At 40.3% G+C, this 26,414-nt stretch overlaps 1 protein-coding gene across 3 annotated transcripts in view; it reads right to left on the bottom strand.

Moving 5' to 3' along the window:
- Positions 1–26,414, bottom strand: part of svep1 (sushi, von Willebrand factor type A, EGF and pentraxin domain containing 1) — an 88,198-nt gene that overhangs the window by 43,200 nt on the left and 18,584 nt on the right. For all 3 annotated transcript variants that reach the window (XR_004660572.1, XM_034901196.1, XM_034901197.1), the window contains exons 2-4: positions 21,222–21,477; positions 17,932–18,108; positions 964–1,122 (exon numbers count right to left, since the gene is read on the bottom strand). Coding sequence is in view for 2 of the 3 variants with exons in the window: in XM_034901196.1 (XP_034757087.1) it covers positions 964–1,122; positions 17,932–18,108; positions 21,222–21,477 (592 nt within the window). In the remaining variant the exon portion in view is untranslated. The remainder of the gene's footprint in view (positions 1–963; positions 1,123–17,931; positions 18,109–21,221; positions 21,478–26,414) is intronic.

A 26,414-nucleotide genomic window follows, 5' to 3' on the forward strand; every position in this document is an offset into this window, starting at 1 on the left:
AGAACAACTCAGTCGATGAAACTGTTGATTAATGAACATTGTTCACAAGAACGGCTGTGTGGAAATCAATGGCTCATTCTTCAAGGAATGGGAGGACCACTAACATTACTGGAAGCAGATTCACAATACAGTACGCTCTGATACTAACCTCATACTTCTGTGGAATACTGTGTTTCTCTTCCAGTTGATTCACCCTCATTTATCACAACATTTCTACTCTCACAATCCACTGTCCTTATTGGCTCTCACATATTTCTTGCTGTATAAAACATGTTTATTCATGAGTTAAAACTTGTATATAGTTTTTCTCATCATTACAAACACAGCTGGATGACTACACAGTGGCCTGGCTGCCCTTGTGTGTAGTTAAGTAACGCATTTTCTACTTAATTAGTCACTGTAGGGAAATTTGTCCTCTGCACCACGGCACCGTGTACATCTTTTTGGAGGAAGTGTCGTTCGAACCAAACCCAGCACTGTCATGCTGTGTTGTTTTGAGGCAACAATGGAAAATATTGTCTTGCCATAGCCAAAGCATTATTTCAGACTCAGTGAACTTTCTTCTTTTTTCTCATGAGGAATGTATTCGAACTGCATTATGCTTTCTGAAAAGACGTTATTTAAAGGGTCCTCAAACAGTCATAAAATCTGCTCCACTCAAATCAGCAGTATTGAAGTGATGCCTTCTACCTTGTCTTTTCTCTTGATGTATTGTATTTCTTGGCAATTTTCCCTTGGCATTCAGTTATAAAGGATTATTTTTGCTCATAATAACTGTTTTAGTAAAAATAGCAAATGGTAAAACCTAAATGAACTGGAGACAGGTTGAATCACTATTCTGTTCATAAAATTTACCAAATGAAGGTGTCAAAAGTGATTTTCTGCAAAAGTGCTAGTGGTTGAGACCCCTCAAGCTAAACCAAATATAGCTGATAGTGCCGTTAACAGATCAGTGACTCCTACATTGGCAGGTCATGCCTATTGGCTTATAGCCAAGCTTGCAGACGCAGTCACTGAGGGAGGTGCTGCCTGGCTGGGAGGTGAGGTACGAGTCGGGGCATGGCAGGCAGGTGCTCAGGCCTCCTGGGGTTCCCTCTGGTTTATAGGTGCCGGCAGGACATGCTGTAGGGATGAGAGCAGAGGAGAAACACTGTAGTTATGCTCACTATAAATGTTACACAGAAAAAAAGACACAAAAAGACTGCTGGATGGAAAGATTGGATGATGGACATGTATAAAAGGCAATTAAGCCGAAATGAAAAACTGGCTTGCTACTGCAAGACAGCAAAACATGCTTCGTGACTGAAACAGCTTTACAGATTTATGAGGAGACTTTGATCCTATTCATGTCTGGACATATAGTGGTGGAAAATGAGGCAAAAATTACTAAATGATCTCACTGGCTAGGTAAAAGAGACATTTTCAGTTCAGCATCTTAATTATTCCAAGCAGGGAAAACTGTTTTGTGGCACTGAAAAAAACATTTTACTATTTTGCAAAGAAATGCGACAAAGAAAGGTTTATGAGCACACATGGGCTACATTAGAAAACCATTTTGTTCACCTGCACATGCACACACTCACAGACACACAGACATAACAGTGTATGTTTCCTATTAGCATCACCTGAGTCTGATCAGAGGACATGCTGTAAAGACCAAGCAGCAGGGGTCATATGAAGGTCCTCCAACATTCTTCCATTCACCATCAATCAACTTAGTTTCAGTGCATCACAGAGTTTCAGAGTGAAAATAAATGACTGAATCCATCACACAGTGTTATCGGGGTCTAAAGGTTACTTTCACATGGATTGTTAATAAAGTACGGATTAACTGATTAAACCTGTGATTCACTGTAATATATTCAGTGACGTAATGTGGGTCTAATTCAGTAGTTTCCAGGGATCTCATGAGTCTCTGATGTTTTATGATTAACTTCTTTAAATAAGCTCAAAAATTTAGATGATGGTGATTTGAATTACGTTATTTCCAGGGACAACAGCCCTTATCAGCAATTATACGGGATGTTTCACACAAGCAATTTGCTGTGCTGATAATTCCCCTAATGCACAGGGATTACTGGTGCACTTTGCAGGGAAAAAGCTTTATCAGTTGCTTTCCAAAGTCAACACAATTTTCTTTTTTTGTGTTTTTAATCCTGTGAATCCAAACCACTTTAAAGAAAGCTTTCCACATTACAGCCACTGTATCTTTGATGACTGCTGTAGTTGTTTACATGTTCATATTATTCACACCAACTGTTTTGGTCATAAAATTTAGAAAACCCTCTCAAGAGTTACCACAAAATTACTAAACTAAAAATGGTTAACTAATGTTTGTATTGTCAATAAATCAGTAGGTCTATGTGATGTCAGAAGGTAATTAGGAATGCCTGTTGTGGTTTTGTGGAACCCAGGCTTGCTTTTCTGGGGTCTTGTTTGGTCTTGTTGTTTGTCAGGAGCCCAAAGATACTCAGTTGATCATACTTCATATCATATAAGTCTGAGAAGACTATCAAATGTTTATATTTGTGGCCTGGAGTCACAGAACATCAGGCATCTTTGCTTTTAAAATGACTTGGACGATGGGTTGACTAATTGTCTCAACTACAATTTTATGTGCATCCTAACTGACTAATGCAGCACCACTGTGCTTTTATATTTGAATCTGTACTCCGGTTCTAGTTCAGGAGTAAGGAAACCTCATTAAAAATCCCATTAACATATTACTACCCTAATAACTAAAAAACAGCCTTGGAACAGAGTTTCTCTCAACAGCATGTCACTTCATTTGCCTACATAGGGATGGTAGAAAAACTTTTAAGGGGCCTTTATGAACATTTCCCATGAAGCCACTGACCTTCACAAGCTAAAAATCCCAGCTCAAAGGGTTGCTGCAAGCTTAGACATGTCTTTAACAACAGCCAAACAGAAAGGAGCAAATGCTATAAAAGTTTTAAAACAGAAGAGATTGCAGGTAAAGAACAAAAAAAAACAAGATTTGGTGACACAATTGCTTGTGAGGTCAGGCTTGTAGGTTCTTCATGGGACATTTATATTTCCTTTGCCTATAAATTAATATAATTTTAAATAAAATCACAAATGTTTTAATTTCTTAAGTGCTTTAGGGATGCTGATTTGTCTTACAGTATGGAAGGTAAACCCTGGAATCAACATTTTTTGATTGCATTGAGTAAGACAAATTATACATTTATAGTATAATTTTATATATATTTTATATAGTTTTCTGGTCCACCTTTCATATATGACATGGGTTAACTGAATGTGCATGTTTGAGCAATCCATATGAGATTGTTGGTTAATATTCCAATTTTTGACTCAAGACTGCAATAGCTTCAGACACATCACTTCTAAACCATAGAATTTAATAGAATTAGACAGCATTTTATTACATGTAGATCAAACAAAGTTCACTCTTATGTCATACTCTATTTAAGCAAATCCAAATGTTTTCAATTACTGGAAAGACTAGTAAAAGACTAATTAGGAGGTTTACTACTATTTCGATACGTAACAATTATAATATCACTTTCTATCACTTATATCATCGTCTTTGTTGGCATTAGTTCAAGTTTTCAGTTTTTGTCATGAAGCTTAAGAAAACTATGATTTAAAAAACAAAAAAACAAGCAGGTTGAATCACAAGCTGTTCTGTATGGTAGGTGTAACAGAGAATCCACAGAACAAATTTTCTTCACAACTCATTCACTTGCCGCTAAGCCAGAAGCCAGGTGTGAATTTCCACTGCTGAGCCAATGCCAACCTCTCACCATACTCTCTTTCTCTTCCCCTACTAGCCTCTATTAGGCCCAGTTTATAGCCTCTCTGCCTCCTAGCTTCTTCATCTGTCTCTTTCTCTCTCACACACACACACACACACACACACACACACACACACACACACACACACGCACACACACACACACACACACACACACACACACACACACACACCTACACACCTGCAGTTTCCATTTGATAACAAAAGCAGCCAACGCAACTTCTCTATCCTGCGTCCTTTAAACTCAGAGGAGACATCTTACATAACACCGACCGACAGCTAAAAGTGTCCCCTCTGTTCAAGTCCTCGGGAATCTGTTTTACAGCTTCATTTAAGGTTTACAGGAAGCCTAGTTATTTTTTAATATAACTAATAATTCACTGGCAGCGCAACAGTGGAAATATTGTATTGAAAAAATACAGTATTACATTTCAATTCCTGGCAGGTTGCATGTGCTGGCAGGAAGAAATGTACACAGACAGATACATGGCCACACATGTACACATACACACACACAAAGTTTAGAAAGGCCAGACATGGCTTCTGGCTGTGGGAATCAGGATGAAGGATGGAGGGAGGGATGAACAGGAAGGGATAAATGATAAAAGAACAAGCAGACATGAATCTAAAATAAAAAGGAAAAGCTGGAAGGTGAATGTGGCAAAACCTGTGAATTTCCTTTAAAATGTAACATTGCTCCATGACTTGAGCCAAAAGTCAGTTAGACCCTATACTGAGACTAATTGTGTTTGGACCCGGCACTGGTCTGAATTACATAGCAGCCAATAGTCTCGTTTTGGGTCCATCTAGTTATTGCCTATGGCTGTGGAGTTCACTCTGCTGCACTGTACCCTTCATTAGAGAGGAAGTGGACCGTCAGTGAGCCAGATCACCATTAAACAAAAAGAGCCTGCTGAGTCTGGACTGGTTGTACCCATATGGAGGGACACCAGCTGGTCAAAGAGATCCACTGTAATGACCTTAAGAAAGGAAAAAGCAAGCCTCCATGATCAGAGGCTATTTATTTAAAGTTAAAGAAATATTTGAGCAATCTTAATAAGTTCGATATAATAACATCACAGGCAGTCATGCTTTCTGATTCTTATAACGTTCTTTTTAAAAACGTTTTTCAATAGTTTCTTGACAAGTAAAATATCACTTTAATTAAGGAAGTTGCAAGAATGCCAATCAATCATTTGAGAGCAGACGGGAAATTATATGAACGGGAAATTATGAAATTATGAGGAACGGGCTACAGAGGTCTTTAAAGCTCACTTCTTTTAAACTCTGCACACCCAGATTTCTTTAATTTTAAAAATTATAGTCTTTAGCACCAACCCTCAAGAAACGTGACCTGATTTTGCGCCACTCCCTCTGGAGACACAAACGCTTTTCTTTTTACTTTTGCACATATGCGGGGTACTCCAAGACCTGTAAACAGATTATAACTCTTACTCAGATAGCATGAAGTCCAAACCTCACCTTTAAATTCAAAGACTCACTCATGTAATTGTTAACTATCTTATCTGTCACTGACATTCTAAACATGATAAATACAAGAATACTTCAAGAATCTAAAGATTATAAGGATTCAATAGAGAGTCAAAGACAACAACAAGAACAGGACAGTTCATCTGTTAAAGTCCTTTCTCCTATTATGAAGTAAGTCATTTAAACTGGCAGACACGTCGGGCCCGGGAGCCAAAGTTACTATCACATGAGAATCTCTCGAGTCTCCAGGGGAGGCTGTATTCGATTAGCCAGTCCTAAAAACAGACTGGGACGGAAACGATGAAAGGAGATCCAGAGGGAGAGCGTGAACATCTGCCTCTTCAGCCACAATGACAAAGAGAGAGAGAGAGAGAGAGAGAGAGAGAGAGAGAGAGAGAGAGAGAGAGAGAGAGAGAGAGAGAGAGAGAGAGAGAGAGGTTCTGCTTAATCCAACAAAATCCACAAACACATGCTTGCAAACACACATGAATATCCATACAGTAAGCATACACACACACATTGCTTCCCACATGTTTTCTTGGACATAAACCACTTACTTTTCATGACAGGGAGAACGATCTTAAAATAACACTTAAAACAATCTCTAACTAGAAAGTAGGAAAATCTTGTAAGTCTGTTTCAAAAGTAAGCCTGGGCATCAAACATTGTAATTTTGTACCAAGCATTGGTACAAAATTATTTCAGGAAAGAAATTCCAGATACAGTATTACTGGACCACTAAGGACTATAAAAGTATCCAAAAAGCACCATGTCATGGGAACTTTAATGACAAAAAGCTTTGTATCATATTGGTACCAATAGTTGGTCAGTGTAGTCACTAGGACGCCGTATGTGATTACACTGATTTCTTTTGTTTGTTTGAGCTTTTGACAATGTCAGACAACTAGTAGAAAAGAAACACTGTTTGCTTTGCATCTTAAAAAGAGAAAAACAAGTAGAAGACGTAGGGGATTTTTTTATATCACTGATTATACACATTAAACCTTGGATTCAGCACCATTCGTTGGCAAACCATAATAAAGTATTAAGATACAAAAGTTTCCTGACTTAGATAATATCTGATTAAAGAATAACGTAACAAGCCTAAGCATATATCAATCTCCTATTGGGAACACTCCAAAAAAACAACAGTCAAGATTTAAATCATGGGAACGTAACTGTCACTGACACTGACACAATGAGTAGCTAACATTATGGGCAAATATGTGCAAAGTGGTCCTATAATATTTGTGAAGCCGTGACCCAATTCTGTCTGTCGTCTTCAAAGCCAAACAATGGCCGAGGAAGTGCAGCAATATTACGAATGGGACGCTAAATCTGGACAGAGGGCTGGCTACTTGTGGTCAAAGGCCCTCTCACACAAGAACTGTTGTTAAGTTAAATTCCAGGGTATTTCACTAAGAAAACAATGTTCACATGCAAGGAAACTTTCCACTCTTAAATGAGACTTGCACACTTGAGGTGCATAAATAGGCAATGGAAATGGACAATTAAAATGTATAGTCTAGCCCACAAAAACTGACATACATTCACGCAAAGGCCTGACAGAGACCTGAAGAAACTGGTGCTCAGTTTGAATGTTTCATTTTACGTAAACACAGTCTGTATATACATCAAATCTGAGCCAGCAGACTATATGCACCCCATCCAGACCAACCCCCATTCATTGCACTTTTGGTTGCCTCAGTAACAAGCCACCATAACATAAGAAAGCACTAGCAACTGTCTACCATTTACCATTTCATTCACATTTCTCCATTTGGCTCCCATGTATCCCATGTTGCAGGACTCAAGACCTCATGAAGAAGAGTAAAGATCATTGTGTGAGGTTCTGTTATACCAAGAAGCTACCTTGTGTGTAGCATCACCAAGCATCAATTAAACAAAATGAACAAGAGAAAATGAGAGTAAAACATAATGACTGTAAATAGGAAAATTCATCCCTGCTAAAGTGTCCCTGTGCGAGACACTAGTCCCCTTAAAACTAAAAAAACAAACAAAAGAAAACTGACTATTTCACCCTTTTATTATAAACCAAGAAGCTTTCAACAATTGATTTCAGACTTAAATCCACTGGGAAAAAATCAGTTGTCATCTGGTTGAGTATCTGTTTTAGTATCCTCTGCTTGGAAATGTTGGCGTCATAGGATCAAAAATTGAAACCAATAAGAGCAATGTGTCTGTGTTTGCAACAATAAGGGTCACAGGAATTTTCCAACCTCAATACATGGGTCACCTGCTGCAAAGAAGGTTTAGGAATCCCATCCTCGTGGAATTTCAGGATGCTCTAAATTACATCGACAGATTCTCAGTAAAGTCTGGTCTGCTCTCCAGCTGGATTGTGGACTGAAAAAGGAGGGTGGGGGTGAGATGTGGCTGCTGCACAGCTGTCCACCTACACAGCCTACATCTGGGTCGGAAACGGACCTCCACGAACCCCCTGATCCCAAGAAGGTGAAACGTATGCTATGCAAGGCAGTCTTTGGAGAGGAAACTGAGGAAGTTCAGTTTCTGTTCCATCGTTGTCTGCCTGCTTATTATTCAATACTCTTCCTAAAGGAGAATGACTTCACCACAACTGCTAGACACCTCTTGCGGATTCCCAAGGACAGGCAGACTGTCCTGCTCGCTTATTACAGACTCCAGGGACACTGTGATTCAACAAAAGAGCAAGGCAGACCGCTAAACAACTGTACAAACACAGTTTGATCCCCAGTCTGGTGTGCATGATTACAGATGTCAGTGTGCTGTGAAATCTTGTGATAAAAGACTGGGGTATGATCTCAGTACACTCGGGACCATGTAGCATAACACTAACCAAATTCCAAGGACGATGGGTGTGTTATCGGACATGCATACACACATACAGTACACGCATGTGGATAAAACACCACATGCACACACATGCTCATAAACATGACACTCACACACTCCACCATTCCCACAGTAGCCTCAGAATTGGTGCTTCCATGCGTTAGTGTGAGCTCAGGGATATTTTTATGCTGAACAGATTTAGTTGCAGGACTCAGGCCCATCCATTGTGTGCTTGTGTCTTAATGGGTTTCTTTGTTTATCGATACATTTGCGTATAGGGGTATAACGAATCTCAAAATCCAAGATTCAATTTGACTTTAGATTTTAAATGTGCTCTAAGCAATGTTGAGTTAGCTTGCCCCTCCCTCCTCCTCATCCTGTCCCCCTCCCCCTCCTTTCTGTGCTTCGGCGCACTAACCCCCCATCCCCAAATGCTTCTTGTCGGTTATTGGCTGGAACGCTGAAAAACTGTTTGTGTATGCTTTGCGGTGCAGGTGGACACAGTTGGTTTTTGTTGTCGTTTGTAGACCCTGGGCTGTCTACAGAGGCCACGTTTTTTTACGGTGTTTTCTGGGGACAGGCAGCTCGCGGTTTGTGAGTTGTTGTGAACACAAATGTTGTTGCCTAAAACATGCATGGCTTTGCTTGGAGCACCTTCAAGGTCATGATTCAATTTAATTTCAACTTTTTTTCAACAGTGATGGCAATGCCACAATAAGAGCCACTAGATAGCAGAAGGGTACTTTTTAAAAACAGTTTCAGTTCCTCAGAGTTTTTTTCAGTGACGCAATTGAATTCTCCATTAGTTTAACGACCTTAAGGCACCATGGAGTCCCATCGGAGCCCGCATGCTTTACCTTGGTTGTTTGTTTACATAACTCACTCACGGGGAAGGCAATTTGTTGCCACACTGGTGACTTAAGGGATAATTTTTTGTTGTTTCTCTGTGATCTCCGACTCCGGCAGTGGTCATGGTGTCTGGAAAAGAACAGCTGTAGGCTACTGGTGAGTAACCCTGTGTCTTTAGTTCCATGCTCTCAGCTGGTAAACTACACTGTGTCTGCCGAGGTTTTTTTCTTTTGACGTGCGCAAGTACGCGTGGTAGAGTAGAGAAAAAACACTGGGGTAATTACTGATCCTGCTTCTAATTTCGATTGAAATCGTGATACTCCTTTTGTGTAATTGTTGTGTGCACAAAAAGCAAATGCTAAACCAAATGAGAGTCACAAACAGACTGAAAACAATTCAGTCTCCACACTCAAACACCCAATCACCCCATCACAGACAAAAACTTAGTCATGGAGATTACAACAATTTTGAGTTGCAGAAGCCGTGTGTCAGAACAGGAGCAAATTTGTGAGTCAGAGAAGTAGAGAATGCTTCTCTTTCAGAAAGCTGTGCGCTGTTGACTTCCTCCATCCTTAGCCTGTGACCCTTGAGGTAGCGTGTGTCCCTCTTCATCACCTCCCACCAACTGGAGAGATTTCCATCAATAGCTCTCTCTTACACTCACACACAAATGCACACACATGCACGCACGCACGCACACACAAAAGTAAAGACGCACGCACGGAACTGAAAGATCAGAAAGTGAAAGAACATAGGAAGGAGCTGAACGAGCACTGAAGAGGGTCGGTAAAAATATCTAGAGATGGATAGGGGTCACAGAAAGGGACAAACATGTTGGATTTGAAGAAGGGCAAAGGCCTCGAAAAAGACACTGGAGAAAAGCACTTATGATGCTCATTGAGCATGTCATTCCACCTTAAATTCCCATGGGCACATTTGTCAGTTTAAAACATGTGGGAGAGAGAAATGAAAGCATAAGAAAGTTAAAAATATGTTCAAATATTTTAAGTGAAAAAAGTCATGGCAGAGACCGTTTTTTGCCGCTTTTTTCAGCACTGGGTGTTGTTGGTGGCACACATGGCCATGATTGACAAAACCTTTAGAAAGAAACTAAATTATATCATTCTTGGCTACAGTTTGAGTTAAGAGGGAAAAAGTAGTTGAACACTTATTTTCTTATTTTCCTCACGGTATATATATATATATATATATATGTGTATGTTTCTTTATTTATAATGTGTTTCATAAAGATTAATCTGAGTATTTTTAATAAACTAAAATAATAGTTTCAACAAACTATATCATAGTTTCCCAAATATAAATAAAAATTGCTCACAGTCATTTGTTATAGAAAACAGATCAGGGAATGTTTACCGTTAAGTTGATCTATCAAAATATATATGTATATTTTTAATACATTTTTGTTTGTTTCTCCACCGTGCTGCTGGCCAGTCCTCAAGCCGGGTATCCGATCACAGCAGATTTAACAAAAGGTGTTTCTGCTCTTAATCCTACTATGTAAATAGATAAAGTACGTCTGGTATCTGGAGAGATGCACGGAAAGACGGAGAGAAGAGGGGGAAGCTATGAAATGAAGGAGCAGGGATAAGACCTAGCAGGAGGAAATAAAAAAAAATAACTGACGGAGTGATTAAAAGAAAGACAGAAAAGAGTTCATGATACAGGCCACTGGCTGTTTCACGGCTACTTGTTTTTCATGCTCTCCTGCAGAGGATGGTCCTATTAGGCCCAGTTTATAGCCTCTTTGCCTCCTCGCGCCTTCATCTCTGTCTATTTCTAACACACACACACACACACACAGACACACAAACACACACACACACACGTGTCTGCTTTACAGCATCCCTGACCTACAAAGACGGCAGCAGTAGTCATCAATTAAGGCTTTTTACAGACCTATATGTGTCGTTTAATGAGGGGAGGGGGAGTAGAATGGGCTAAAAACATGTGGTGTTGAGGGAAAGACTAATATGGATTTCAACACTTCCTGTACTTTATAACTAATGTATACAATCTGCTATAAAACAAAAACTTCAAACACCAAATGACATGAAAGACTGTCTGACAACACCTGACGGCAGCTCAGACACTGGACTCCTTTGTAGGTATTTCTGGTGAGCCGCCAAATTTTCTTAAATTGTTGAACCTCGTAAGCTTTATTTGGGTTTTATTTTCATTGCTTCGGCCAACATTAACATCCATTATAATAACATTTTATTCACAAAGTACAGCACGGCAGCATATTCCAAAAGACAAGAAACACTTAGTCTTACATTGTCAGACCAGACTTTACCGCCGTGTCAGTGCTGAAGTCGGGTCTGGCTACACCGTATATCTATTCTGGGAAAGGGAGAAATTTCTCTAAACCAGTCACAACCATCCAGCAAAGTGCTAAGCACAATAGTGGAGATAGTGAGAAGGGAGGAACATTGTTAAGTGTTGTCCCAGCAGTGTACAACAGTTGAGCCAAACTAAGAGACATGTGTTCAAGCAATTTAATCTGATTATCATCCACTTTATTTTGAGGAGAAAAGTGAGCACACCAGAAATGTCTGCAAAAATCCCTGACTGGCCGGTTAGCTCAGTTGGTAGAGCACAGAGGTTTAGTCCTTTAGATGCAGAGGGTCCAGGGTTTCCTGTGATGTATTCCCCTTCTCTCTTCCCTTCAAACCTGAGCTGTCCTGTCTACCAACTTATTTGCCCATTTCATTCATCTGTAGTCACTTTTTTATGTTTTATTTGTCTGTCTTGTATGTACACAATTAGAACATAATACATTACGGGTTGTAAATCACTTTGCAGTTATGTCCCATATAAATAATCTCAATTACTGATCTTATTAGTTGTGATATTTCCTACCCCCTCTCACTCTTTCTCTCTCCATCTGGCACTAAGCCAGAAGTCCAGAAGTCACTGAAAGCTCTCCATCCATCCACCACAAAAAATGCATGACTCTGGGGTAGGGAATCGCCTTCCCTCTTTTTTTTCTCTCTTTCCACTCTCTGTTCACCAAAGAAAAACACAAGCTTCCATCCAATCAGTTTGAGCAATTAATGGGGGTTGGGGGAGTCGGGGTGGTGGTGGTACTTGACCCCCCCAAACACCCTCCTCCGTCTGTCCTCAGGAAGTCCCAAGCATTTGCCCCCTGCTCATAACTAAACTAAAACGGGGCCAGAATTCATGTTGAGCAACTGAAGCTTTTATTTTTGCCACAAAAACATTGAGAAACAAGGACTTGGACAGAAACTGCGCCGACAAGTACAGAATCAGACAGTCTGGTGTGGTTATTGATGCTGTGGGGATTAGGATTTGTGCAGTTGGAGGAAATAGAGAGTCTTTATATGTATGTTTATGGAACATGTTGGATGAGTTGGCCAAATGTGCCTCGTCTGGTAGAAATATATTTACTTCTGAAAACACTGCAGTGCAAACTACAACAACTGGACAAACAGAAGGCCAGTGTCAAGTATTAGGCTGCTTTCATCCGTCTGCTGGTAGTGGTGCTAATGACAGTTTGGTAAATGACAAGGTATCTTGAAAACTACTGGCTGGAGTCCATGACATCTGCTGTATATATTCATAGTCCCCAGATGTTGAATCTTAATGTTTTTGACCTTCTGAGCCTCCTCCTGTGCCATCATCAGGCCACAATGTTTTTACCAAATATCAAAATAAATTGGATAGTTTGCAAGCTGAGCATAATAAATCCTTTTAGTGACGCCTCTCATCCTGCAGCCCTATCAGGAGAAACGTTTTGAGCATCAAAACTGAAAAGAATAGCAAAACCATTGTTACATTGGTAAATTCAATGTAAATGGACGGTTCTTATATAGGGCTTTTCTGGTCTAAACGACTACTCAAAAGCACTTTTACATAGTACAGGAACCATTCACACACACACATACACTGTGGCCAAGGCTGCCGTGCAAGGTGCCAACTGCTCATCAAATAAACATTTGCAGGTATTTACACTCTGATGGCGTAGCATCTGGGGCAACTCAGAGTTAAATGCCTTGCCCAAGGACACTTCGACATGGGACTGCAGGGCCAGGGATTAAACCACCAACCTTCCGACTGGCAGGCGACCACTCTACCACTGAGCCGCAGCCGCCCTTTTAAGACCAACAGACCAACATCATTCTGATGTACTATTGTTAATTATTTTTACTACTTAATTTTTAATTAAATTAAATTAAAATTTAGAAAGGCTAGTGACCATCAACTTGGGGACACAACCTGAAGACTAGCTGGAGCGTACAAAGACTGGACAAACCATGCATTATGATTGTTTCCAACAACATACACAGGTTTTAGTCTTTGCAGCCAGAAACATTTTGAATGACACAAATCTAAAGCAAGTTGATTTAGCATGTAGTGTCTGTATTCTCTCAGGTGATATAAACAGGCATGGTTCTGCACTATTGCCAGGCATCTGTTATGTGTCAGATCCTGTTGATCCCTACTTAGTGTATACTTGCAAGTAAGCGAGTGTTAGCGTGACAGTGCATAAGATAGTGATAACCACTGACAAAAAAAAACATTATCACTGGAGACCTCTGCAAGAGGAGCAGGGGTGAAAGTAGAGAAGAAAATAAATAATGATTGCAACATTCCTCCCATTTCAACACTTTTCATAGTCCTCCTTAACATTTACTGTAACAAATTCCACCTCTCTTGTTGTTGTTTTTATTCTTCTGTTCAATTTATATCCACCTCGAGGCTTCCTCTCCCGGGACCTCTCGGTCATTCACATCGAGACCACAGATATTTCCAGTGCAGAAGCAGTGAATGCCGCTTCCTTTTAACAGACACAAGAAAACAAAGAGTACATCTTGGAGATAGTACTGACCTACACACAAAATGTCCACTTACTAGCTTTTTGGGGAGTTTTTAGTGTTTTGAGTTTGCTCAGTCAGTTGTCATAGAAATGGCTCAATTGTCATGATACCATACTGAATGGTTGTACCTGAAATTCCATACCAGCATCTTTTTTGAAGGCTAAAACAGTAAGTGAGATTTTTTCAGCATGTCTGAAACCTTAGTATGACACAGATAGTTTGTTTTGAATAGTATTGCTTAACATTCTAAAGAGTAGCCACAGATTGATTTAAGGGCAAAATTAGCATTTTTATATTGGCAACTATTACCCTGAATAAACAGCTGTATCCTAGATGATAATAACATATTGTTTATAACATTTCTCAATCTAGCATCAGATAAACTGTACCAACAATACCAATAAGTGTGTTAAGCTCCTTCTTTTAAATGTACAAGCACACACACAAATAATTTGGACATCAGAGAGATAGTATTTTAAATTTATAAATCAGACTGCAAATATTTTCCCCAAATCTTTTACCTGTTGTCTCACATGCCCTGCTTAGTCTTTCTTTTTTTGTTCCTTTATTTCTTTAATGCTTTCTTCTGCTCTCTCTCCCCCATTCATCCCCAAAAGAGCCGTCGAGAACAAAGCCTGTGCTGACACCACATTAACACAGTCCAGACCTCCTGTCATTCACTAAGGCTACAGAAGAGGCTGATAAGCCAGAACGTGTGACAGGAGGAAAACATGTTGCCCTCATGCACCCCCACTTTACCTACTTCCCCATTCCTATGCTGATCCTCTGTGATGCAGACATTGTGAGCTAGAGATTGGAATTTGAAACAATGTCCTGCATGACCTGTCAGAGTAAACCATCCGTTTCTATCTGCTGGGATTCCGGTCGTGTTTTGCGGATGAGGCTGTTTCACTTGGCTGTCGAAAGATTCATAAACAACACTGCTGTGCACTGTGGGGATTTGGATAGTGTTTCCAACAGAGCCCTTCAGCCAATGATAATAATAATCAACTGACGGCCGGTTCGGCCATATTATTTTCAGATGTGTCAAAGACTGCTAAATGTTAGAAAACAAAGTCCAAAAAGAATAAAACCTCTCCAAACTTTTAGTATAGACAACGAGACCACCATCAGTCCCACACCGATCATCAAGCTTATGCAAGCCACAGCAACCTCTAGCTCTGGCAGTGAGTGGCTGCGTCTGTCTGTCACTCAAGAAACCTGGCATTGCTGACGCAGAATGGTGTACCCATAATTCACCAAACACCTTCATTTCAGCCAAGCCCATTGAGGTTAAAGCAACAGAATATTAAAGAGAGAGTTTGTTGAGTTTATTTTTAAGTTTCTTGGTTACGTACGGCTTTCACCACAAATCTAATTGGTTTTGGAGCCACTACAACTTCAAAAGAACCTCATAAGTTATTAGAGAATAAAGCCTAGTGTTCAATAACATATATGAGGGTATTTCACACCACTTTACAAAACCAAAAGTAAGATGAATAAGGCTAACAGTGCTATTGACACGGCACACTGAGGGTCCGTGTCAGCTCTATAGCATGACAACTCATAGACAATCAAGTGTCCACCACAAAAGAGCCAACTCCTCTCCTATGAGACATTGTTATATGAGTGAGTGAGAGACAGACGGAGGAAGCCGTCCTCAGTTGCGGTTGCAGCGCCTTGCTGTGTCCTTCCTTCCTCGAGCCACCTAAGCCAACTCTGCAGTCTGCTCTCTGCTATTAATTAAACCATTAAAACTGATTAATAAGCAGAGTGGGGCTCCAGTCTCGACAACATCTGATGAGAATTAGCAAGGCATGCTTTTTGGCATGATGACCCCGATGGCCTTTCCTTTAGCTCTCACTTTGCTCTCACTTCTTTTCTCTCTGCGATTCATAAACTCTGATCAGTATTACTTAGACGTGCCTGTCGCTCAAATGGCCTTTTGCTCTCCTTCTCTGCTTGTTATCTTATTCTAGACTGAAAACATGTGGGTACAGACAGGAAGCCCTAGAGGGCAAATACAAACAGGATTATGGACCATAGCTTCCTATTATTAGAGTAGATTGTTGTCCAGATTTCTGTGACTGTTTCCTCTACGAAGTGCACTCTGCACTGATTTTTGTCTCAGTCCCTCATTCCCTCCCACCTGCCTCGCCTGCCTGAAGGGTGAGCACTGAGGTTTAACACAGCAGTTACTTTAACACAGACACACAAACACCAGCCAGTGCAGAACGACTTGCAGATGCAAGTTGTTCTGCTCTCCAACAATCACAAAGACTGCTATGTTTCTCTGTGACTTTTGCCATTACATATTCAGTAAAAACAATATATAAACCTTTAACCTTACAGGTAAATGACTGGGACCACCTGCATGAAATTGCAACATTATGCCGTGTAACTTGGAGATTCAACAGACCAGAGAATGGACATTTTGAAGACAAATGAATGCGTCATTACAGGCTGCAGGCAAGCACTTTAATTTTACTATCTGCAGTGGTAAATTGATTTTAAGTAACAGACTCAAACAGAACAAATTGAATGCTTGCAACGTTTATCTATCAATTCAAATGTAGCTATCATATCAATCAGTGGTAGATTTCAATAGAATTAGAGGCTGAATGTCAGGGTTTCCCCTTTTAAAAAAGGGCCACTGCCTCCCCACTTCCACTCAGCCAAGACTAATTTGTTTTAGATTATCCCTATACTTTTATCTATTATTTTATAGTAATCAACCCAACCAACTGATGGAGAGAAAACAAGAAATGTCCCTGAATTTTAATCAATGTTTTGTGGAGTTAAACACATAATGAAATTCATTAAATCATGGGAAAATAACATATTCTTAGACTCTAAAAGAGGTTAGGTGGAAACTCTGAAAAAGATGGTAGGAAAGTTAAAGGTTTGTGTTGAAGAGAAATTAAAAGATAAAGAAAAAAAAGTCCTCCTACATGTAATACATTTAAAAGAATTTTGACAAAAAAAACATCTCTAATTTTTAATCGTCGTCTGTACATTTTACATTACTAAAATTTGAGCTTGAATTTACAGTTTATGTAATCTCTCTGTAAACTTTTTCGGGACCCAGGAAATGATTCCATATGTGTTTACACCACATTAATATATGCATGAACATGCCTGTGTTTGCGCACACACACACACACACACACACACACACACACACACACACACACACACACACACACACACACACACACACACACACACACACACACACACACACACACACACACACACACACACACACACACACACACTTTGGCTGAAGATGTTATCTGTGACATTTGTTTGCAACCACAAAATAATAAGTCCAAGAGCTACAACATTATAAATAACCAGTAGTGAGGAACAACAGGGTAAACCCAGAGCCCTCCGGCAACAGATGAAACAGATGATTTATTTCTTTAAATAGATAGGTATGAAACAGAAGTGGGAAGCAAAGCAATAGCCACAGAAAAAAGGCAGTTAGTTTTAAAATTTCAGAAAGATTTCGGTGCATGTAAAGAACAAAAAATGTATGTAAAAGATGAAGAGGAAATTGAAAGTGGAGGAGAGAGAAAACACACAAAGACATCAGTCTCAGTCCTCCACCTCTGGCACTTCACTGGGTTTGTGGACAGCTTACACTGCGATAAGTGGACAGGCTGCTTATTTAACTTTCACCCAGAATGAGCTTCTCCTTATTTGGAGGAGACGCTGACAGGCAAAGCAGACGAGGACAAGAGGATGAGAAACTCTAAGAACAAACTCTGAGCAAAAACAAAGTCATTCAGGTTGTGGAAAGTGGTGAGAAACAAACCTTTTCCTGGGTTGGTTTTCTGCTTATTTAAACACTGTTATAGCTTTGCAGGGGCTGCAGCTTAGGCAAAAACCTTTCATTTAAGTTAGACCATCAATGGAGTTTTCTGTAGTTGCAAACTATTACATCACTTTTCTCCACTAATAAGAGATAAACTGACAAAAAAGGAATCTTTAAGAAAAGTGAGGAAACAAGTTACTGTGAGAATTTTCTGACACAGTTGAGATAGAGGCGAGGCTGGTGAAATGCCACAAGATCCTGGGATACATCTGTCCTACCTGTGCACTCGTGCTGAAGACCCTTGCCGTAGTATCCCTTCTCACAGATGCAGTCGTACTGTCCGGTGTGCGTGCCGCATTTACAGCTGGCCATCAGGTCGCAGCAATCCCTGCCTGCTTCACACAGAGAGGAGCAGCGCGACAGATCTTCCTGGATGTAGCTGCCCGTGGGGAGGTCTGAGGGTGGGAAACAGGCACAGAGAAGCAGAGGGTGCAGTAGAATCAGATTTCACTACCTGGAAATCAGACAATTTCAATAAAGTAGTCAGCTGTTACAGTAAGGGGTAACCTACTTGCAAGGTGCATGAATGAGGGAAAGCAGTCTTAAAGGGTATCTAAACGATGTATTAATACAGTATATTGGTAGGCTCTGTCCAGTATGCCATTACAACTGATTTAAACAAAGCCTCCCAGACTTTAGAAATAAGAGTGAACCCATTCACCACAGAAATGCATGAATAAAAAATCTCCAGTGCCTGTAGGCCACACATGTACAGAGAGGGGAAAAAAGTATTTGATCCCTTGCTGATTTTGTATGTTTGCCCCCTGATAAAGTAATGATTAGTCTATCATTTTAATGGTAGATTTATTTGAACAGTGAGAGACAGAATAACAACAAGAAAATCCAGAAAACGCACATCAAAAATGTTATAAATTGATTTGCATTTTAATGAGGGAAATATGTTTTTGATTCCTCCTCCTCCAAACATGGCGAGTTGATTCGATGCCAAAGAGCTCCATTTTGGTCTCATTTGACCACAACACTTTCACCCAGTTGTCCTCTGAATCATTCAGATGTTGTTGTTGTTATTCTGTCCTTCACTGTTCAAATAAATCTAGCATTTAAAATCATAGACTGATTATTTCTTTGTCAGTGGGCAAATGTACAAAATTGGCAGGGGATCAAATATTTCTTTCCTCACTATTTTACTGACTAAAAGCAAACACCATATCCTTTTTCCAGTATATAAAATTAAGCAGTCACCAACACAAGTCCATAAATCATTGCTGACACATTTTCCAAAAGAAGGAGTTGAGACTGAGACCAAAACTAGCTTTGATGCTGGGCTACGAGGAAACTTAAATTTCATGTTGAAAAGTCAACTGGCTCTTCTTTATTTTCCTCTTATTGAGAGAGTAGGAAGACCGACAGGTCTCTGGTGTAATTTCTGTGATTTGAAACATGGCCAGTGAGAGTGGCTCCACGTTTGAAAACCTGAGTGTGCTTTGAGGCTGTTAGCAGAGATATTGGGCAGACTTCAAGACGGACGGACCGGAGGCTGAGCTGATACTACAGTGTGTGATGGCTTTCATTCTCATGGCCTTATCCTTGCACTGTCTCACTGATCTTTACTACTGCACCTACTGTCTTGGATTTCATAAGCCTTGTGAGAGTGCACATATACAGCCTACCAGTGCATGTGTAGGATTTATAGCTTTCTACACACTCAGAGCTGTATTCGACTGTGATATTTATGGTGTTATTTAAAGTTTTAAAGCCATGACTGATTCCCTCTTTTCACCAAAGTGTGGGAAGTCCCCCTCAAGTGTGGAAAAAGGGTCTCACTCTGTTATATCTGTATGGAAGTATGGAAGCCTTATGACTGTTGGCAGTACATAAGAGACCATGTAAAATGTACGTTGTCAGATTCCATTTGAAATATTATCTGCTTCGTTTTAAATAAAGTTTAGGGTCAAATCACTAACTTAAGAAATATTGCTGAAGATCAAAAAGTGATATTGGGACAAATGATGCTTTAAAGACACAAAGAGTTCTGCGGTAGCTTCAACTTCAATTTACTTTCTTGTGCAGCAAAAATGGGGAACTGTTTAGGGCTGTGAAGTGAGAATGCAGAGGTTTCTTTTAAAGGTCCCACATTATGCACATTATGCATATTTGTATTTTGGGCTTCTACTAGTCTATATCATTGACGTTCCACTTCCAGGATTACTGCGTTGCCGATGGAAATTCTGCTGGGTTTCAGTCATTTATGCCAGATATCCGTTGCGTTGGGCTTCCTTTGTGTTGGCATTTTAAACTCCGGTCAAATAATGAGGACTTTGGATAACTTTTTCTCAGATCTCTCCAGTCAGCTAGCTAGACTGTCCAATCTGAGTTATCTGTTGAGCGGCACACAATAGCCTTTTCCCACTGCCTAGCACTGCCCATGAAGGTTGCTTTAAAGAAATTCCAATAAACCAGAGCATGTTTGTCTCCCATCCCGGAATGCTGTGTGGACCAGGCAGACTGTCCTCTGCAGCGCCGCGGTGGAGGAAAATCTTGCAAAGTGTGACTAGGCTTCCAGTAAAACATGTTAACATGCTTTAATGTTCAAAAACCACATTATTTTTCTCATGGTGTCCGTCTAAATGTACCTGTGTTCACCGTTTGTCAGGAATAATCCATTTTAGAGCTTGTCTCTATAAGCCCCCCTCCTGAAAAACCCCGGTCTGCTATGATTGGTCAATGCTTCCGAGTCCTCCACATCTGTACTCTCATTCAAGATGAACTGCGCCTCGCCTGTGAAGTGGACGAAAGCAGGCGGCAGCAGCAGTCGGGGGCAGTAACAAAAAGCAGTGGGAAAGTTGGACAGTTTCCAGCCAATTCCAGCAGTCTTCATGTTGAACAGGAAGTTAAAGAAACACTCACATCCTGTTATGTCTGATTCCGGTTTAATAAAATTATCAAGCACACACCAGCTTGTACACAATCTCCAGTTGTTTGTGTTAAGACAGAGTATCTGTCATAACTACTCTACATGCAATGCATGCGATCTGTTACTGATGTTAATAAACAACAGACTGTATATGATCTGAACAGATTTAATCTCTCTGACTGAATCAGACAAATAGCAATTAAAATCCCTACAATTCAAAAACAACAAAAAATGTATTCAAAAACACATAATTATGAGTCGATTCTGAACCAATCAGCTGTTAAATCATCTGAGAGGCCGGACACCAATCTAACCGGCATGTAAAGGGGGGGCGATCGCCAGTGATCGATTCTGCGCAGACCTGGCTCATCTTGACCGAGCCTACTGTTATGGCACGGGGAGTCCTGACGGCTCGTTTAAAGGCACAGTTTCTGAACATGGGCTGTGTGGATTTCCCTGTGGATTGAGCATTTTGATACTTTCACAGTATTTATATAGCACCTCGACCTGCTTTACTACACAACAATACATGAAACTCTTTGAGTCTTTGAGATATATTAAAAAAGGTCTGCTATAACAAAAAAACAACACCACAACAAATCATCTTTAGTTATCCACATCTGTTTTTCATACCTTCATGCAGTGCACGACGAGCCAGGGCCTCAAACTCGGCAAAGTTGTGCACTAGGTAGCAGTGCTGGTCCTTTGGGTGCGAGGCCATGTCGTGAAGCTCCTTGATGTTACCTTGCCAGATGCCCAAGGTGAAGATCTCAACACTACGTTCCCTCAGAGCTGCCGCCACCGGCCGAGGGTCCCCGCCATTGGAGTAGCCATCGGTAATCAGGAAAATGACCTTGGTGGCATTAGCACGGGAGTGACGGAGAATTTGCTGTTGGAGAAGAAAACAAAGTCAAAGGATTTAATAAGAATAAATACAATCTGATTCCTACCACGTTTGCCTCATATTGGTTCGACTTTAAGAGAAATGTAGACGTTGCACTTTCAAAGAACCAGACATCTCTTAAGTTGAAAAGTGTCCTAGTTAGTATAGTCATGTTCTTAGTGTTTTGCCACGGTTGACCATTCAAATACACACATCCTGCCTGCCAGCACGCTACCGACATAGCTCCAGCTTTAGTGACATGACTAAACTGAATAACGAAGACCGTCACACACAACCACTAAAAACAGCCCTCAGTTCTAGGGTTCCTTTAAACCCTACATCAGCAAAACACAGGCAACGAGGGCACGATGGGGAGGAGGGACAGAAAAGAAGGAGAATGCTCTACGATTTTAATTATTTCTCATACAAACTAAGCAGCTGCTTGCCAGTGGTCTATAACCACTAGAGAACACTGGGCAACGCAGACCGGGCTGCTGTGTCCGCCCCAGACACCAGCTACAGTTCCCAAACTAACTTTAGCCACTGTTTACAATCTACCACATACAATTAGACGGAACATTAAAGTGTAAAACCACAACAGGACCGTCTGCTAGCTTTGCTGTGGAGGCCAAGCTGCAAATGTCTAGGTGTGTTGTATAATAAGGGTGTTCTAAATGAGGTTAAGAGGTTATGTGGATAAAACCTGGTGAACAAAGGATGAAGAGAAAAAGAAGTTGGAGCAACAAGGTAGAGAGAAAATCAAAGCAATTGAAGAAGTAGAAGCAGCCAAGATGAAGTCAGAAGAACAGATATCTGCTTACTTATTGCAAGCTAAATGGATCAGGAGTATATCGTACCAAATTAGAAAATGAGAGGGAAACAAAGGATGTGTGTAAGAGGAGGTGGATGATTTTTCTGTATTCTGAGTCCAAACAGGATGAAATAGCTACACATGACAGACCGTAAAATACGAGAGGTAAAGCGAGAGGAGACACGCAAGGGTGTGACCAGGGAGGGAAACAGAGCAGGAGAGAAAGCTCTGGTCTTTATTGTCTAATTGGCTAAACTTCAAGCAGCTCTGGCAGCAGCGGCGTAATTACAGAGCCTGTGAAGCGAGGGAGTAAAAGGAGCATGGAGAAAGAATAGAAGAGAGGGTTTCTCTTATCCTCAAAGCTCCAGCCCGCCTGCTGCTCTGGTTCCCATTCCCAGGAGGTTTGCTACGGCCGCTCCCAGCTGTCGGTGCACACCATTGGGCTGCCGCATTAAGGAGCATGGAGCCCTCCCTGGTCCTGTGTGGCTCCTGCCAACTGTAAGCACAGTGCTATTTGTGTCTATGTGTTAACAGGTCTTTTCATGCCAGAACACAATAACAGTGAATAAATTGATGTGTGCACACTTGCTGGTATGCCTAGCTGTATCCTTTTTGTGTTAATATTGCACAAGTGAGTGTTTCAGGGTGTTTTAGGTCTTTTACAAGGCGTCAGCTTAAAGTGCTCTTAGGCCACAGCGGTTTCTGCCTTAGCCATGAGTCAGTGGCTGGTGTTAGCGACTGAAGAGATGCTACCAAACGGAGCATACGCATGCATACCCACTAATAACACCCTCCCGATTTGCCTCTGCATACTTTAGGTCGGAGTATTAACATAAAGGCAACCACGGGAGCCAGTGTGTTGGAAGGGGCTGCCCTGTAGTGTAACTCTGCATGCACCTTATTGTTCGAATCATACAGTGCACAAAAAAAACAAACAATTGTGATACAGAAAATCCCAAAGGCTGCTTATAGTGACAACAGGAACACTAAACACATTCTGTTTGTGAGTACATGTGTACAAGGAGTGAAGAAAAGAAGCTTTAGACTGGTTGATAATGAAATATCAAAATTCCACCTGTTTTCGATTAGGAAAACATATTTCCTCTGATCATTACGTCACTCTGTAATAATATAGGGATATAGAAAGAGATTCAAGTAAAAGGTTGACTTGTGAGCTTCTCTTCCCGGGAGAACGGGAATGGAGAGATATTTCCTTCTTTATAGAGCTCTGTAGATTGAATTATTACTTTATGTTATCACTATTATTATTACTTCAACTTCGCTGTAAGCCAACATGCTGTAAAAACAATCTAATAATATAATCTTTTTATTATCTTGCATAAATTCTTAAAATGTTAACCTTCCTTAAACCAAGTAAAAATATGCATAAAACAATGAGTAAGAGCAATAAGATTTTAGTCCACACTACGTCATTGCTAAAGATAACTTGCAACAGCAGTATTACTATTCCTGAAAAGCCTTGAAAGACGCTGCATTCCACTGTGATCTGTTAAGACTCGAGATGACCTAAATAAATAACATGGGTCATATGCAGTGAAAAGAAATGAGCCAAGTGTTACTTTACTTATTTGAGCTACTCATCTCATCCTGTACATGCATCTTAAAACACCTTGAACAGCTATAAACTTAAGGCCCTTCTATGCTGTACATCTAATGCATTTTCTTCAATAATGCACTTAGCAGACGTTTTCCTGCGGGAGTAGGTCAAAAGAAGAGATAATAAGCTGGCAGCAATGGGAGAGTTTAACTGTGTCTGGTTTGGAGCCGTTGATATCTGTCAAAGCAGAGGTGACAGCGAAGGGACCAACAGGCCTGCAGCGAATCTATCTCCGATCCAATACGTCTCGAACTTTGGCAAGAAGCAAGAGAGACAGAGAGAGAGGTAGAGATCATTGACTATATGTAAAGCGGGTGACTGTTTCGTTTACATTTTTGTTTCTTTAAAGTTAAATCATATTCACACAATTAACTATACACACAGCAATTTACAGTAGTCCAACACGCTGTTTAGTTACAGTGCAATTATGGTTGGGGCTTGATAGTCGAATTTGATCAGAATCAAGTATTGAACATTATTATGGGGTTCAAATCCTTTAAAATCCCCAATTTAATCTACAATAATTAGGTTTAACTTCCATTAACAAAATAACTACAAATGTTGGTGGGAGAAGCAAAAATTTGAAAGGTTGACATTCAAAGTACAAATACTCAACTTTTGTCTGGTTGCTTTTACAAAAATGACCTGGCCATTACGACAAGCCACATCAGTGATACGTTTCTTATACTTATTTTCCAATCTGAAGATGAACTAACAATATAAATAAACCATATAAATAAAACCCTCCGTCCACTGATGAAAAGCTGGAATCTGGATCCTTATTCTGATGGACTCCCCATCTCCAAACAGATGCTTGTATGATTAGAACTTCAAAAGCAGCCACCTCGTTTGGCAGAAGAGACTTGGAAACCTGTCCACACCTTGAGGGGCTAACAGTGATGCCAAGGTACCCAGCTGTTAATCAAAGGCTTATATATGCATGGCAGCAATTCAGTATGGTAAATTAAGGACACCCCCCCATCTCCACTGCACTGCTGGCCTCCCATCAGCCCCTCCTGTGACTTTGATCAGAGTCTGAATAGACCTAGCTCCGAGCAAAGCTGGGTAACGATTTGCTTCTTTCTCAATTTGCGATGGCGGGTACCCCATTGAACAAAGCAGTACAAAAATGGATGGAAAGACATAAAAAGTCACAACCCAGTATCACGTCAGTTTGTGAAATTGTCAATAGATAAATTGATGTGTCCCGGCGCACAACAAAAAACAAGATGAATGTGTGTGTGTACACAAATCAATCATTAAAAATAATAATGTTTATTAAAAATTGTCTATCCCAAGCCCTGCTAAAGTGAATTCTCTTACAAGGGTTTTCACTTCCTCGACATCTACCTTCCAAAAACAAAAACTGTATTTGCAAGCATACCAAAGCGGATGAAAAAACGCAACCCAACTGCATCCTTTTGGAAAGCTGTCTCTCCATCAGTCGGAAGTGAGAGTGCTTGTTTTGACAGGCTATCTGCTTTTTGCTTGGGGGGGAAGAATAACAACAACTCCGCAGGGCCTCAAAAGAACAACATGAACACACACATGCACAATTTCAGACATTAGACTGAACTTTGGTATTATTGGGCAACATCTCAGGGACACATACGTTGGATATTTGAGATAAACTAGGTCACTTGCAGAAGATCGTTTGTTTCCTGTGCGAGTCAGTAATATGCCAAAATCTTTTTTTCCCCACAAACATCTTGTTTTTGTTCCTCCTGTCCTTCATGTTTCAAAGGAAAGAACATTTTTAATTTTCTAGTAGAGGCTTCTGATTCAAAACTGTTTTAACTTTGAACAGTGGTAAAAAGCAAATTAATCCTGAAATGTTTTGACATGAGAGCACATACAAAGCATGTTTTTTTTCATTTCTAAACATTTGTCTTCCAGCTTTAATTCCATTTGTGCCACACTTCATGCCACATCATCTCTATTTCACTAACTTTATTCCACAAAACTTTCCCTGCTCTTGTTTTGCTCAGTGGGTAGCCATGAGACTGACACTGTAATGGTAAGAAGATTGGTTTCCATAAAGGCCTCCCAGGATGCTCTGGGCCATACATGTGGCTTAGTATGTGTTAGTTTGTGTAGTAAAAATCATGTAAACTATACACAAAAATGTTCTTAAGTAAAGTTTCTAAATCAAGTATTTTAGTTATATTTAGAGTTTGTTAAAGTGGCCAATGCTCCCAACTGCACAATCACAAGAAGTCAGAATAATACAAGTAAAGAGTTTTTTGTTGTGGTTGTGTGAATGTGTGCTTTGGGAGATGTGCTGCAGTAAAGTATTCACAATTTAATTGTGGGATGTGTGAGCATTTATGCTAGAAGCATGTATTATGATATATCAAACATCAATGTATAAGTCTTGGACATCTCCTGCAATGCCATCTGCACATCAATCATCCCCACATGGGAAAGTTTGTATCCGCACTTTAGGAGTAGACACTAAAAGCTGCACAATATTTAAGGAAAAGATTGCTCATAAATCATTGTGCTGAAAGTGGA

Source organism: Etheostoma cragini, chromosome 19 (assembly GCF_013103735.1).
Source record: "Etheostoma cragini isolate CJK2018 chromosome 19, CSU_Ecrag_1.0, whole genome shotgun sequence".
Taxonomy (NCBI): Eukaryota; Metazoa; Chordata; class Actinopteri; order Perciformes; family Percidae; genus Etheostoma; species Etheostoma cragini.